This window comes from Acanthisitta chloris, unplaced genomic scaffold (genome assembly GCF_000695815.1).
Source record: "Acanthisitta chloris isolate BGI_N310 unplaced genomic scaffold, ASM69581v1 scaffold11582, whole genome shotgun sequence".
Taxonomy (NCBI): domain Eukaryota; kingdom Metazoa; phylum Chordata; class Aves; order Passeriformes; family Acanthisittidae; genus Acanthisitta; species Acanthisitta chloris.
In genome coordinates, this window is record NW_008661096.1 from 35,785 (window position 1) to 48,490 (window position 12,706).

At 35.6% G+C, this 12,706-nt stretch overlaps 1 protein-coding gene across 1 annotated transcript in view; it reads right to left on the minus strand.

Moving 5' to 3' along the window:
• LOC103797869 (vacuolar protein sorting-associated protein 13A-like) overlaps positions 1–12,706 on the minus strand; it is a gene marked incomplete at its 5' end in the record, with an annotated part of 43,990 nt that overhangs the window by 2,844 nt on the left and 28,440 nt on the right. The window contains 4 exon segments of the mRNA XM_009070105.1: positions 560–683; positions 1,312–1,397; positions 11,684–11,798; positions 12,421–12,544. Coding sequence (XP_009068353.1) covers positions 560–683; positions 1,312–1,397; positions 11,684–11,798; positions 12,421–12,544 — 449 coding nt within the window.

The following is a 12,706-nucleotide window of genomic DNA, read 5'->3' on the forward strand; positions in this document are numbered from 1 at the left end:
AAAAATTGCAACTAAGAGCAACATTCTCCAGCTTGTATTGAAAGGGATAAATATGCGTCATTATGGGTTTTTTTAAAGATATTAAAATTTTGTTTACTTTTGAAGAATTTGATTACTAGCAAATGGAAAAGAATCCTTGAAGCATAGCACATGCAATGTTTTGCACTGCTCTTTGAGTCTTTGCAACAAGGTAGAAGTCCACATATTGGCATGTTTCCACAGTGCCAGAGAGCATACTAAAAACATTCTGCAATCTTCTGAGCCCTTTGCTGTATCCCTGTTTTTCAGTCTATGAATACATTGTGAACTGGTGCATCCCAACAAAAAATTTCCAAGGCTCAAAGAAAAATTTCATCTGCAAAAACCAAGTCACCATTCTGCTCAGAAGAGTCAGAAGCTAGTTCTCTGAGGAGTCTGCCCATGCCAAATTTCAACTCCTTTCTCTGAGTGTATCTCAGCTAAAAAAGAGACCAAGATTTCAAAGGAGAGCAAGAGTTCAAAGTTCAATTTCATGAACAGTAACTCAAAAAGACAACAAAACATGATAAGGTTAACGCACCTTGGCTTCAATGCGCAATCTTCGACCATCGACGATGAATGGTTCTTTGGTAAATTCATCATAACTGTATTGCCATTCACATGTCAGCTGTCCAAATGTCCCTTTTGTCACAAATAACACACCACTGGGCACCAGAAAATAAAGGTAATAATTTAAAATTTAATGTAAAAATACTTGAACATTATCACATTACCCTTGCTCTAGTTAAGTCACTCCTTGTTGAAAAATAGTCCCCATCTAATGATCTATAATGACCATACACCACACTTTCCAAAAGGGTGGATTTTGAACTTTCCTCTAACTTATTTAGAGCACTGTTTTTCATAGCAAAACTGTAACACTACTTCAACCTGTGTTTCTATAAAAAGTTGTCCAGACTTTTTGAGAAGGATCCCTGATACTCCACTGTTAGACCTTGACGCTGTTCCTGTATTATCCTTTTTCTTTCAATATGCCAATTTAAAAGTGAATCCCACAGTTCAACTGACTTCAGCCTAACAAGGTTTGCAACAAACTCTTCTCAGCTAAAGAAATCATAAAACCAGCATTCCTTTTCCCTTCTTTAGTAGGGGAGAAATAACAGTCAACACTCTTGTGCTATAAAATGCCACTGCTGAAGATGATTAACAGCACATGAGGCATGCCTTCCCCACACTTCACATGACAGTGCAGTTACTGATCAGCAATTATCAAGGCATGCACATTTTGATGATTGTTTCAAGCACATATTGTTCAGAGTCAAAATCGTTTACCTTTTTGTTACCATTAACAGATCTGTACTGTTGACCATAGCATGGGCAATATATCTGAGTTTTGCAAATCTTCCATTTTCAATTTTCTAAAAAGAGATAAAAGTTTCATAGCTTTGAATATGCTGTTAATATCCTAATTTTGTGCTTAAAATGTATTTGTGCTCCAAAAGTACACATTATAACAAGCCACAAACTTGCAAATAAAAGGCTACATTCATAAAGTCAGAATGTAACTAACACATCCGTGACAGCTAATATTGATAATTATGTAGAATTATTTGGTTGCTGTTAATACAGCTATGCAAATAAAAATCAATCCTAACCAAAGCCGGCAAGGAACAAATTAATTTCTCAAAACATTTCAGGACTCAGATTCCATCTATTTTTAGTACATGCTAAACTTCTGTGAACTAATACAGTTCTGAGACAACAAAAGATATGATGATTCCTTTTCTAATTTATGCCAAGTCACCTCCAAAACACTGAGCTCTGGGAATAAATCTGTACCTAGCTATATATAAAACCCATTATCATGTAGACAGTGGGACTTACAATAATGCACCTGAGGTAATGCTTAGCATTCCTCCATACTCTTTTGCTTCCCCCTGAACTTCACCTTTTGCTACAATTGCTGTGAATACTGCAGCAGAGTAATTTTTAATGGGCAATACGTTTTACATATTGATGACAGCAGTTGATTATTTTTTAAAAACAGAAGCTCTAACTCTACGATGACTTGGCAACCACTGGATTTCTGACTTCCTGAGCAACGTGTGACTAATTTAGTGGCCAAATTAAGATTGCTGCGTCTTAGTGGGAACAGCAACATGACTGCTTGCATGCTTCCTATCTGTTACAACTTGGAAGCAAAACCAGATTAGTATAAACCACTATTACGATTCAATAAACTCTTAACTACAAACATACTGCTTCAGCTATGTATGCCAATATTGAAAAACTTGTAGGTTAGTTCTCTAAGCAGTTAAAATAGCAAAACCATGTAATGAGTGTTCAACAACAAAACAAAACAATAAAGACCTTTAATTAGGTGTACCCTACAACTTCATATTTGGCTGCATGGATAATTCCACTTGCCCAAATAGGGTTTTTTTAACTATGTCTTCTCCAAAGATGCTGGTTCTTTAGTGACTAAAATGCATGAACACTTGAGTATCAGGTCCCCCAAAAGAGAACTTTCTAGAAAGCTCTTAGAAAGCTCAAATGGCTTGTTTCCCCCCAACTCTGCTGGGCTACAAAATCACAGCTATTGATCATGTGCCTACTTACGTAAGTCACTGCTTGAATTTATTTCTTCAAGAGATAGTGTCAGGAGCAGGATGAATTCAGCAAGAAGAATGGCATAAGAAACGAGCAACTAAAGGCTTGGAAAACAGGTAGGGGTTTTTATTCTTTTTGGAAACTTCTTATTCAAGCTTTATCAAGGGGGTGCTATGCCTCTGAATGGAGTCTCCTCCTGCCTCTCACATTGAGGTCCAAGTTTCTACTTAGTAAGTAAATAACCAAAAAAAGGTACAACATTCCAGGACACATTGGATGGTTAGGAGACAGAGGAAGCTGCATGGACAGACAGCATGGATAAAGGTATCCAATCTAGTTATTTAGTCTAGTTCTATGTCCTGATGGATTCTTGTTAGTGGCCTAGTGAGAAAGACAAGGAAATGGAGGCTGACAGGAACTTGCAGAGGTAACATGCATGAAAAGAGTAGGGGTAAAAAATACATGTTGCTGAGCTTAACTGCAAGACACTGTGACAATGCCACCAATGTCTCTTACTGACCTAATACATCATACACTATGACCAGTATCTCTGTTCGACTAGCAGCAATTATAGGGTAGAAGCGTTTAGAAATTTAGCCTTGGTAGGATGGTGAAAATCTCCTGTGCTGAAAGTAACTTTGTTGTGCTTTGCATAGCACTGGAGTAAGGCTCTCAATCCAAATATTTACCCTCCTTAAGTTGGACTCAGGAGAGTGCTGTTACCTGTTACATCTGTTTGCTAGTCAATTTTCAACAAGTCACCCTGCTGCAACTTACTCAGCTTAGTGATAATGAATAGAGAATTGTGAAAATTAGTATGGAAGTACAGCACTTAACTATCACACAGGTGACAATCCTGAATAAAAACTATTTAAATGCCCACCAAATTCCACAAGAAGTGTTTTGTTCTATCAAGATTCCCAAACCTGATTTGCAGAGCACAAAAACAGTGTTAGCTTGTGGTATGTGCTGAGCCATCTAGTTCTCACTGTTAGCTCTAAGAGTCAAACACCATAAACTCAAGTTATCTGCATTCTATAGTTTTCTAGACAACAGAAGTTAATTGGGAAATAAAGCACAAGGAGATGCTGCACAGGCTATTTGCAAAGGCAACACTTGTATCTATGCCAATACTGAGCAGTAACTACTTCTAAATTTTCTGCCTTTCAATTTTTCAACCCTTTATCCCTTTTAACATTAGCCTTGCACCTATTCATTAGGAAATACTTCATAAAGGGGCATATCAATTTGCTGCTGATAATTCTCACAGTAAGATCACTACTGTGCTCTGCTACCAAAGCTCCTTACACAACTCAAACATAAAAGGATATGTAATTGATCCCTCAATATAGATACCTAAATAGTTTTTTACAATTTTACAGTATTTAGCTATTGTACGGAGAAAATCAGCAACTTGGGCCACTGTTTGGTGATGCAAAACTATAAAAGTTAACATGGATCAGTCATTCTTTGTTCAGTATTAGGTTCACCACTGTAAGAAAACAAACACCAGTTTTTAAAACACAATGTATTTCAAAATAAAAATATTTTAGTAACCTGATTACTTTCAGTATATCTTATGGTTCACTGACTAGGTATGGAAATTGAATGAACCTACTGAATAAAGAGAACACTCCAGCAGCTGTAAAGTGTGAAATAACACAAACACAGATACCCTTCTTCACAAATTCTTACCTGCAGTACAAATGCTTAGATATCACTGCAATAATCTAACAGAAATGCGATCATTTGTGCAGAGATGGATATGCAAATACGCTCAATGTCTAGAAGTGTCTGCATTTGGAGAGATTCCTAATCACACCACATGCTCCTAATTTTGGAGAAGCAAGCACAGAGGCCTTTGACAAAGTTAGAAATGAAACAGAGTGTTATATAGTGGAGACAAAATTAAAAATCTATGAACCTTCTGGTAACAGTTCTAAAAAATACTAGTCGTATGTATGATACTAAAGTTAGAATACTCTAACTTTACATATCCTTGAACTCATCTCAACTGAAACAGTATGTAACAAAACTCTGCAAAGGCTGTTACTACTTAAAAAGTGGTTATGAATCTGCTGCTCTCTCTTACTGTTCAGGAAACTTGAAGGTTTCAACTAGATTATAGACTGCCAGTGTATTTACTTATGAACTGACTACTGTCCAAATATGTGAATTCTGAATGCTGTTGCTAGAAACTCCAACCCTGAATGTATCTTTCCACTCAAATTTTAAAGTGACTTCTTCAAAACTGCAGAATTCCTAATTTCAACAGTCTAACCTGGTACAATTACACACCCAATCTTCCCCACAGAAACATTTAATAGTTCTAAGCAGTTCCCAGGTGATTTGCTAGATGTAGCTTGAATGTGTGTGAAAAAAAGGGGAAAAACTGTTAAAGAAAGAAAAAGTAACATGTAAAACATTCATTTTTTCTGCCATGCAAAATTATTTCTTCATCCTTTATTAATAAGAACCAACATTAATCCTTGACTGCCTTCTTTCTCTCCAGTTATCCTAATGTGCTATGTCATTCTACAACAAGCAAAGCTTTTGTCCATGATGTGCTAGTGTCTGAATTCAAGATTCCATTCAGCCACGTTGAGGAGCAGCTCTGAAACCAACACGGTTTTAGGAAAATTAAGAGAAATTTGTGATCAATGTCAACATTTAAATCTAAGGCCACAGTATGCAGGACAGCAAAAACTAGGACAGCAGCTTTCTTTCAGAACACAAAGCTCCTACTTCACAACAGATACATAATTTCCCTATGCGGACTAAGAGAATTATCTTGGACAAGTTTTGATCTGAATACACAAGAGAATTTGTTTGATGAGCTGAATGGAGAAACCATACTGATCTTACACTTGCGTTATGACTACATCTAGATGCTCTGTTTTCTGACAATCCAACCAAAGTCCTTTGATTTGTAGCATTTGAAGCATAATTACTGCATCAGCAGGGACATGGAAAAATATTGCATCTATGCTTCAATCACAATCACAATCAAGTGAAAATGAAAGCGAGTCACGCAAGTTTTTCTGTTCTTCTGAAACAATTAGTATTAGCTGGTTTCAAACAGCTTCCTGGGAATACATACGAGTCTTCTCTTTGGGGTTGGGCAATGGCTGTATAATAGCACTCAAATGTTGTGCATTTAGGTGATAAAGATATAGCTTTTTCCTTTAACCTAGACAAGGCAGGTTTTCTAAAGGAGGATCATGACAGCTGTGACTCAGCTGAAGGAGCAGCAAACTAGACAGCCTGCATGAAAGCCTGATAAGTGTCAGGACGATGTCAAAAATGAAGTTACTTTGAATCTGGAAAGAATTTCTCCCTGCAATTTTATGAAGTGAAACCTCAGTTTTAGGGTACTTCATGATATGATGTTTATGTTTTTATTAGAAGTCAAGCACAAATGGGGAGTGGGGGAAGGAGAGAAAGGAGCAGTATGATGCACTTTTCCCACTCAGATGTTCTTCATGGCAGACTGAAATTGGAAGACAAAGCAACATTGTTCTGTTCAAACCACTTCCAACATTCTACCACCTGATCTAAAGCTTACCTCATGACCAAAAATGGATCACTGAACCGAAAGTTGAACACCTCCAATACAACAGGACATGTTATTGAAGCACAGCTTTGAAGGATTGTCTTCCCTACAAGCTTACATTGCTTCAGTATAATTGGGCAGCAACCTTATACAACACGGCAAAAGTGTCCTCACAAACTCATACACTACAAAAGGAAATTAATTTTAAAAAATACTTTGAATCTGTTTTGGTTTTGCGTAGACATTGAGCTGTGACACAGAGAACCAATGATTTCACAGTGCAAGTGTTAATGACTAAGCTTCATAAGCACAAGACTAGCCTATCCTTCAGCTTTATTCCCTGTCAAGTCTATAGCTGCTGTAAATGAATAATAAAAAATGCATGAACAGTCGATTAAATGAACCCACAAACTGTCTACAGTATCCCCTTGCACTGACTTCAGTCTACAGAGCCTCTTGAGAAAACAGGAACACCAGAACTGATGTACCGAAAAACTTTAGAGATAAAGAACACAGCCAATCATTCCCCTCAGCACAGAGGACGCACATAAATTCAGGTTACCATTATACAAGTCACCAAAAGAGTAACACTGAACACCTGGGAAAAGCTGAATCAACTTGTTCTGCATCCAACAGCAGAGAACTCAGCAATCTGAGCCAGAGGGATGGCACTCAGACCTGAAGTTTTCAGCTACAGAAGTGGACTTCAATTCAGCAGTGAAAAAGGGTAGGGTGGTTGGGTGAAACCTAAAATGTATTAAATTGAAGGGAAAAAAATAAATTGAAAAGATGGTCTATACTTTCTAAGTTGTTACTTTGAATCCCTAAATAAACTGATCTCTAAATTGTTTTTTTGTTTGTTTTGTCCTTGTTTTCTCTCTGCCTGAAAGAGCTTCATTTTCTGCTACTTAGCTATTATAGTTTTCACAGCTATTCATTCCATGACCTAGAGGTAAATGAAATACTAATATCCCAGGTGATACAAGTTTTTGTTATCCCAAATCCACAAGATTCCTTTTCCCAGTGTTCAGAGGCTCAAGAGATAAACACATAAAATACTTGTATAAAATGACTACTTTTTTATTAACATAAAAACTTTGGAAATAGAACTATACTCCATAAAAGAAACAAAACATTCTAAGGTATATAATCATCCTTTCCATCTACTGAGTAAAGAAAGAACTCTTTTCAGTTTAATTTCAGTGTAACTTGAATTAGCAACACCTGACCCAGAAGTACAACCATTCATGCTGAGTTTTACCTTTACATTCTGCAACAATTTGTAAATTTGTGAGTTAAGAAACTTTAAAAGTTAGGTCAATATTCAATCAAAAAGTGATTGTATTTCAAAAGCTTTTTTTTAAAATTTAGGAAAAAAAAGTGCTTTTTTTAATAAAATTGATATGCATTGACTATTAAGACTGGTCATTACAGAAGAAAAACAATTTCATAGGATAAAAAAAGAAAATGTTAGGTAACATTATTCCAAATTCTCAAAACCCAATGAAGCTCATAAAATGCCACAGCAACCTTTCCAGAAAGTTGTACCTAACAATTTTCTCAACATTTAGACATGACATGTCTTTTTTCAGGACGGATGATGAAAATAATTTCCTATGTTCTTTGACGAAATACCTAAGATCCATTTCTACCTGAAGCACTCAAAATCTCTCCCACAGGCAGTAACACATTGCAGTGCAGTTCTCCATCTACTTCTGTGAGACATCCTTTTGAGGGGACAGTATTAGAAAATAAATAGCAATACACGACCTACAGCAATCGTAAGCATCAGAAATTTCAGCTAAAACAAGCTCTCAAGTTTAGTTTGTCCTCTCTTTTATCTGTGAGATCACAGACACATAGTCCCTGGGCAACTGCCCAAGAGATCAGACTGTACAGCAGTTTTTGAATGCGTCTAGCCAGAATAAGAAGTCTTAATCCATTTTACTGGTTCTTCCCTCAGAATTTTGACAATGGAAGCCAAGAGACAATAAGGGACATACAGAATTACAGAAATCACATTACCTTGGTAAATACACAAACATTTCAGAAGCTCTTACTGCTTTAGAGCAATGCAAATAGCTCAGATATTGCCAGAAGAATTAATTCTCACTACAGGACCTACTGATATAGAAATAACTATCCCAAGATGTGTTTGCAGTGTAACACGAAATTCTAAGTTTAATAACAAGCCACAAAGAAGAACGATAAAACTGCAAGCATTCCAGTGAATACAGAATTGATCAATTATTCAAAGAAACAAAGAACTTGTAAAGGTTTTTTGTAGAATTTATAATACAGAATTGTAGTGGTTCAGTGTTGATATTCCCCTCTCCCACCCCAGCCCCATATCTAGGTAAATAAAAACCTAAATATATGTTACACATGTTTTACTACACCAAGTCTTGTAAAACTACTGGTATTTCTCCCATGTCAGTGATTTAAGAGTTCAGTTCTGGGCTGGTTTTTTTACTTTTTTTTTTTTTTTTTTTGAGACTTACTAGTGTAGGAAAAATGACAAACAAAAATAATGATCTAAGAGCCAAATAATTCATTGTCAGAATAAAAAGGTAACTGTTATTTCACACATCTAAGGATACTAAAAGATACACAAAAGTACTTAGAAATTATGGTAAAACAAATGATAATGAAAAATTAAAGGCTTATGTTAAACGTTCCTTGCAAAATGTATGTATTTCATCTTTTAAATACTTCTATATGCCATTTAGTGTTTTTACATTATCTAGTTCCGGGAAACATGAGAAACAATGTTGGAACAGAACAGATGAATCCATTTTATATATACTTTAGACATGTTTATTGTTAAGAAGAAAACCAGACAAAATACTTTTGAAATATGAATAAAACAGTCAAACAGCTTTTTAACACCAATAGTGACTGTACAACTCAGTAAAGTTTTACTAAGCACATTCAAAAGCAATCCATCTAGCAAATTAGAAATAAACCCTATCAAACACTTATATAAATGCAAAAACATTAAACACACTTGATAGAAAGATATATGGAAACAAATTCTAAGTTATGACTTTACTGATTTTTCCATATTATTCAGTACTGTATGACCTAATGTCCAGTTTTATCTGTAAGACTATTTTTATTATGTTCTTTGCTCCTTTGCCTAGCATGATCACCACACAGTTTATATCCCCACTTTTTTATTCACAGTTTCAAAATTAAGAATTTAGTATGACAACATCCCCATCTCTCAGCAGAAACTATAGCAGCAACATTTAAAACTTAAAGGTCAAAAGAATGTGACAAAGGCCGTGTATATCTGTTACAGTCCACATTCTCCTAACTGTAATCATCATCATCATCATCATCATCATCACTAATACTGTGAGTCACAGTCCACTCTCTGTAGGCCTGTCTTTTCTGAAAGCATGATAAGGGAAGAAGAAAGCAAAAGTATTAGTTTAGAAGCACTACTTCGTCTGGCAACTTTGTTAGCTAAAGCAAAACAAACCCTTAGAAAATAAATTCTGACGCGATATCCTAGTTTAGGACATGGCATGACCACACAAAATAACTTACACCTATTTCCTTCAAATATAAGCATATATAATCTCTAAATTGCTACAAGTTTGATTTCAACCTAACCCAGTAATCAGTTCAAAATTCTACAATACAGTGACTGCAGTGGGAGCAGTCATGAAACCTATATGCAAAGAAACAATACAAAAGGAGAGAATAATCTTTTTTCTTCCCCCATAAGAAAATATTATTCTATTCAAACTGCTTCAGATAGGGGACATGCAATACTCTGAGTCTCATGCAAAACAAACTAACAGCAGATACATTAAAGACCAAAACTATTAGTAAGCTTGAGGGTTAAATTAAGACTAAGAGGTCAAACATCCTTGACCAGAGTTGAATGTCTGGGGAAAAAAAATGCAATTTGGTATCTTCTGACTGGGCTGTCTACAAGGGAGAATAATAACCATGCTTGGAGCTTTGAAAACAATTCTTCAAGAGTAGTGCTGCCTTGGAAACATCACTAGTGAAGACTAATATGAAACACATCAATTTTTCAAGTTTAGCTACTTTTGAATGGTGGCTGCCACCACAAAATATGAAAGGCATTACACACGGCCATGCCTTAATACTTTCATAAGCTGGATAACGGAAAGTGGTGATACTGTGCCCAACCACACAACAAAGAAAAATTCTAATCACACTGCAGAATTTTGTAAAGGTTGCTCAGAAAAAGCCCCAATGAACACATACAAATTTAAGAAGCAAAAAGCAATGTAAAGCCATTAGAGAAGTCTGCACGTTACAGCTGACTCTGCTGTTTGTTAGCATTTGTTTTTCTGGTACACTTTAAAACAGAAAAAGGGGATGTTTTGAAATTGATTTTCTTACTTTGGTAAGAGGAGAAAGATTAGAAAAAATTTATGCCATTCATCAGCAGCAGGTTCTACCTACTCCCAAGTCAGGGCAATACTGCTTTATAACACTAGCTTTAAATTGGAGAGCACAGGTCAAAGCTATCTCGTTAGAAGAAAGGCAGAGGCATATTAATTCTTATCAAGCTTTCAGTCTGCTGAACTAGATCACCAGTGAATGGTACAGTGAGCATAGCTAAGCTGCCCCTTAGAGCAATCCTCTTCTACCAGAAAATAACAGACAAACTAATGAAATGCAAAAGAAACAGAAACAACAAGAGTGAAAACTGACATGAAACAAACAGCTGTGGTAATTCCCAAAATGAGTCAAAAAAATGCTCTCCAAAGGCCAAAGGCTACTTCATTATTTGCTTCTCCAAAAAGCTTATCTCTGTATGAAATTTTAGTGGCACACTGACTCCTTCCACGTGACTTTTAAAAGTTCTGTTTAGATTCATGCGAACGCTAATTACCACGTTATTTCTTAGGTTTGAACATTTCTAAAAAGCAGTTTTACCTTTAACAGAGAAAAACCATAAAGTCTGTAAGCTGTGTGTGTCACAACTGAAATTTCCCTTTTGATATCCAAGCTAAATTTGCTTAAATGGCAGCTGAATTACTAAAGATTCACAGCTGCTCAGCATGTTCTTCATACAAACAGTATTTCACTTCAAAACTGTTTATGTCCTTTCAATGGCTTTAATATGACATAAATACAGCTACTCCTAAGTGTCTTTAAAATGCTGGTTTACCTAAAACTGAGATTTAAAAGTCACTGCTTAAAACGTGTATTATAAAATTACTGAGAAAAGTACCCATATTTATCATCACTGTTTATAAAAAAATAAAGTTTAAAGGCATAAAAGTTTTAAATTGCACATATAAACCCTTTTCTTCTTTCAAAATGCTCTGTGTCTTGCACAAACCTCTACACATATACTGATATACATTAAAAGTTGTATCACAGCAACCAAATCACTAATGTGGTCATATGCCTAAGAAATTAAATGGAACTTCTTGACTACTGAGTTGATTGGTAAGGGGTGAACTGGAATTTAAGAAATGAGAAAATCTAGAACATTCATTTCAATGTAAGATGAGTTTATGTCAAATTATCTTTTATTTTCTTCACCTGTAATATCTGACTTCCAGTTCCATCTCTTAGTCTGTAAGGTCTAATGACTCCATCTTCCCCAAAGAAGCGAGGCGGGCGCAGGCTTATCACATCCTCTGAAGAATCTGCAACTCTGACAATAAAGCAGAAATTTTAAAGTGTGTGTCAGTCTCTCTACTCAGCCATAGTATTTAGCTAGGGCTTTAAATTATTTTGCATACAAATCAGATTCAAGTACTAGTAAAGCAACTGTTGTTGTCTACGAATGTACTTTTGTGTAGGAATAGAAATTCTGTGAAACAGTAATAGACTTTACTCAGAAATCTATTTCAGAGAATCATTATTAGCAAACTAAATGGCATAATCTGGTGGTCTGGGAACTCATCTCATAAGAGTAATAACATATACAATAACTTCTGATTTGCCTAAGAAGTCCTTTTTTCCTGCTTATTTGGGGCAAAAGTTAAAAATTAGATATTGAAGGAAGTCTGACTGCTGAGCCTTTAAACTAGTTTTTCTGGTAATGCTAGAAATATCTGAGATTTGTGTCTGTGTTTGTTAAATGCTATCAATTGCATATTTTTTAATGAAACACCTATTTATTGTATAAGTAAAATATGGATAATTTTTTAGCTCATTTGTATCACTGACAAAGCTGAGAGATAAGAAATATTGACACAGAAGACACAGTATACTACTGTATTACTATGATCTATTTCATGCTATATATCACTCTGTACACTTATTTTACTTACTTTTTAATACCCTGAAATGTGCTGCTTGCCATGTCTATGATTCCTCCGGTAGGCCTAGCTACTGCTCCCACTAAGCCTTTTCCGACACCTTTGAAAAAACCAGCTGCTCCTTCCTTCTGAGCTCCTAAAAGCAATTAAATGCAGTAAATCATTATAAAACACTTGATTTTTTTTTTTGTTACAATCTTAGCTAATCCAATAACCGTTTAATTACAAATCTTATCTGCTGTACAACTACACAGCCTCCACCCAAAGTTCATGCAAACAACATTTAAACTCTAAGTCA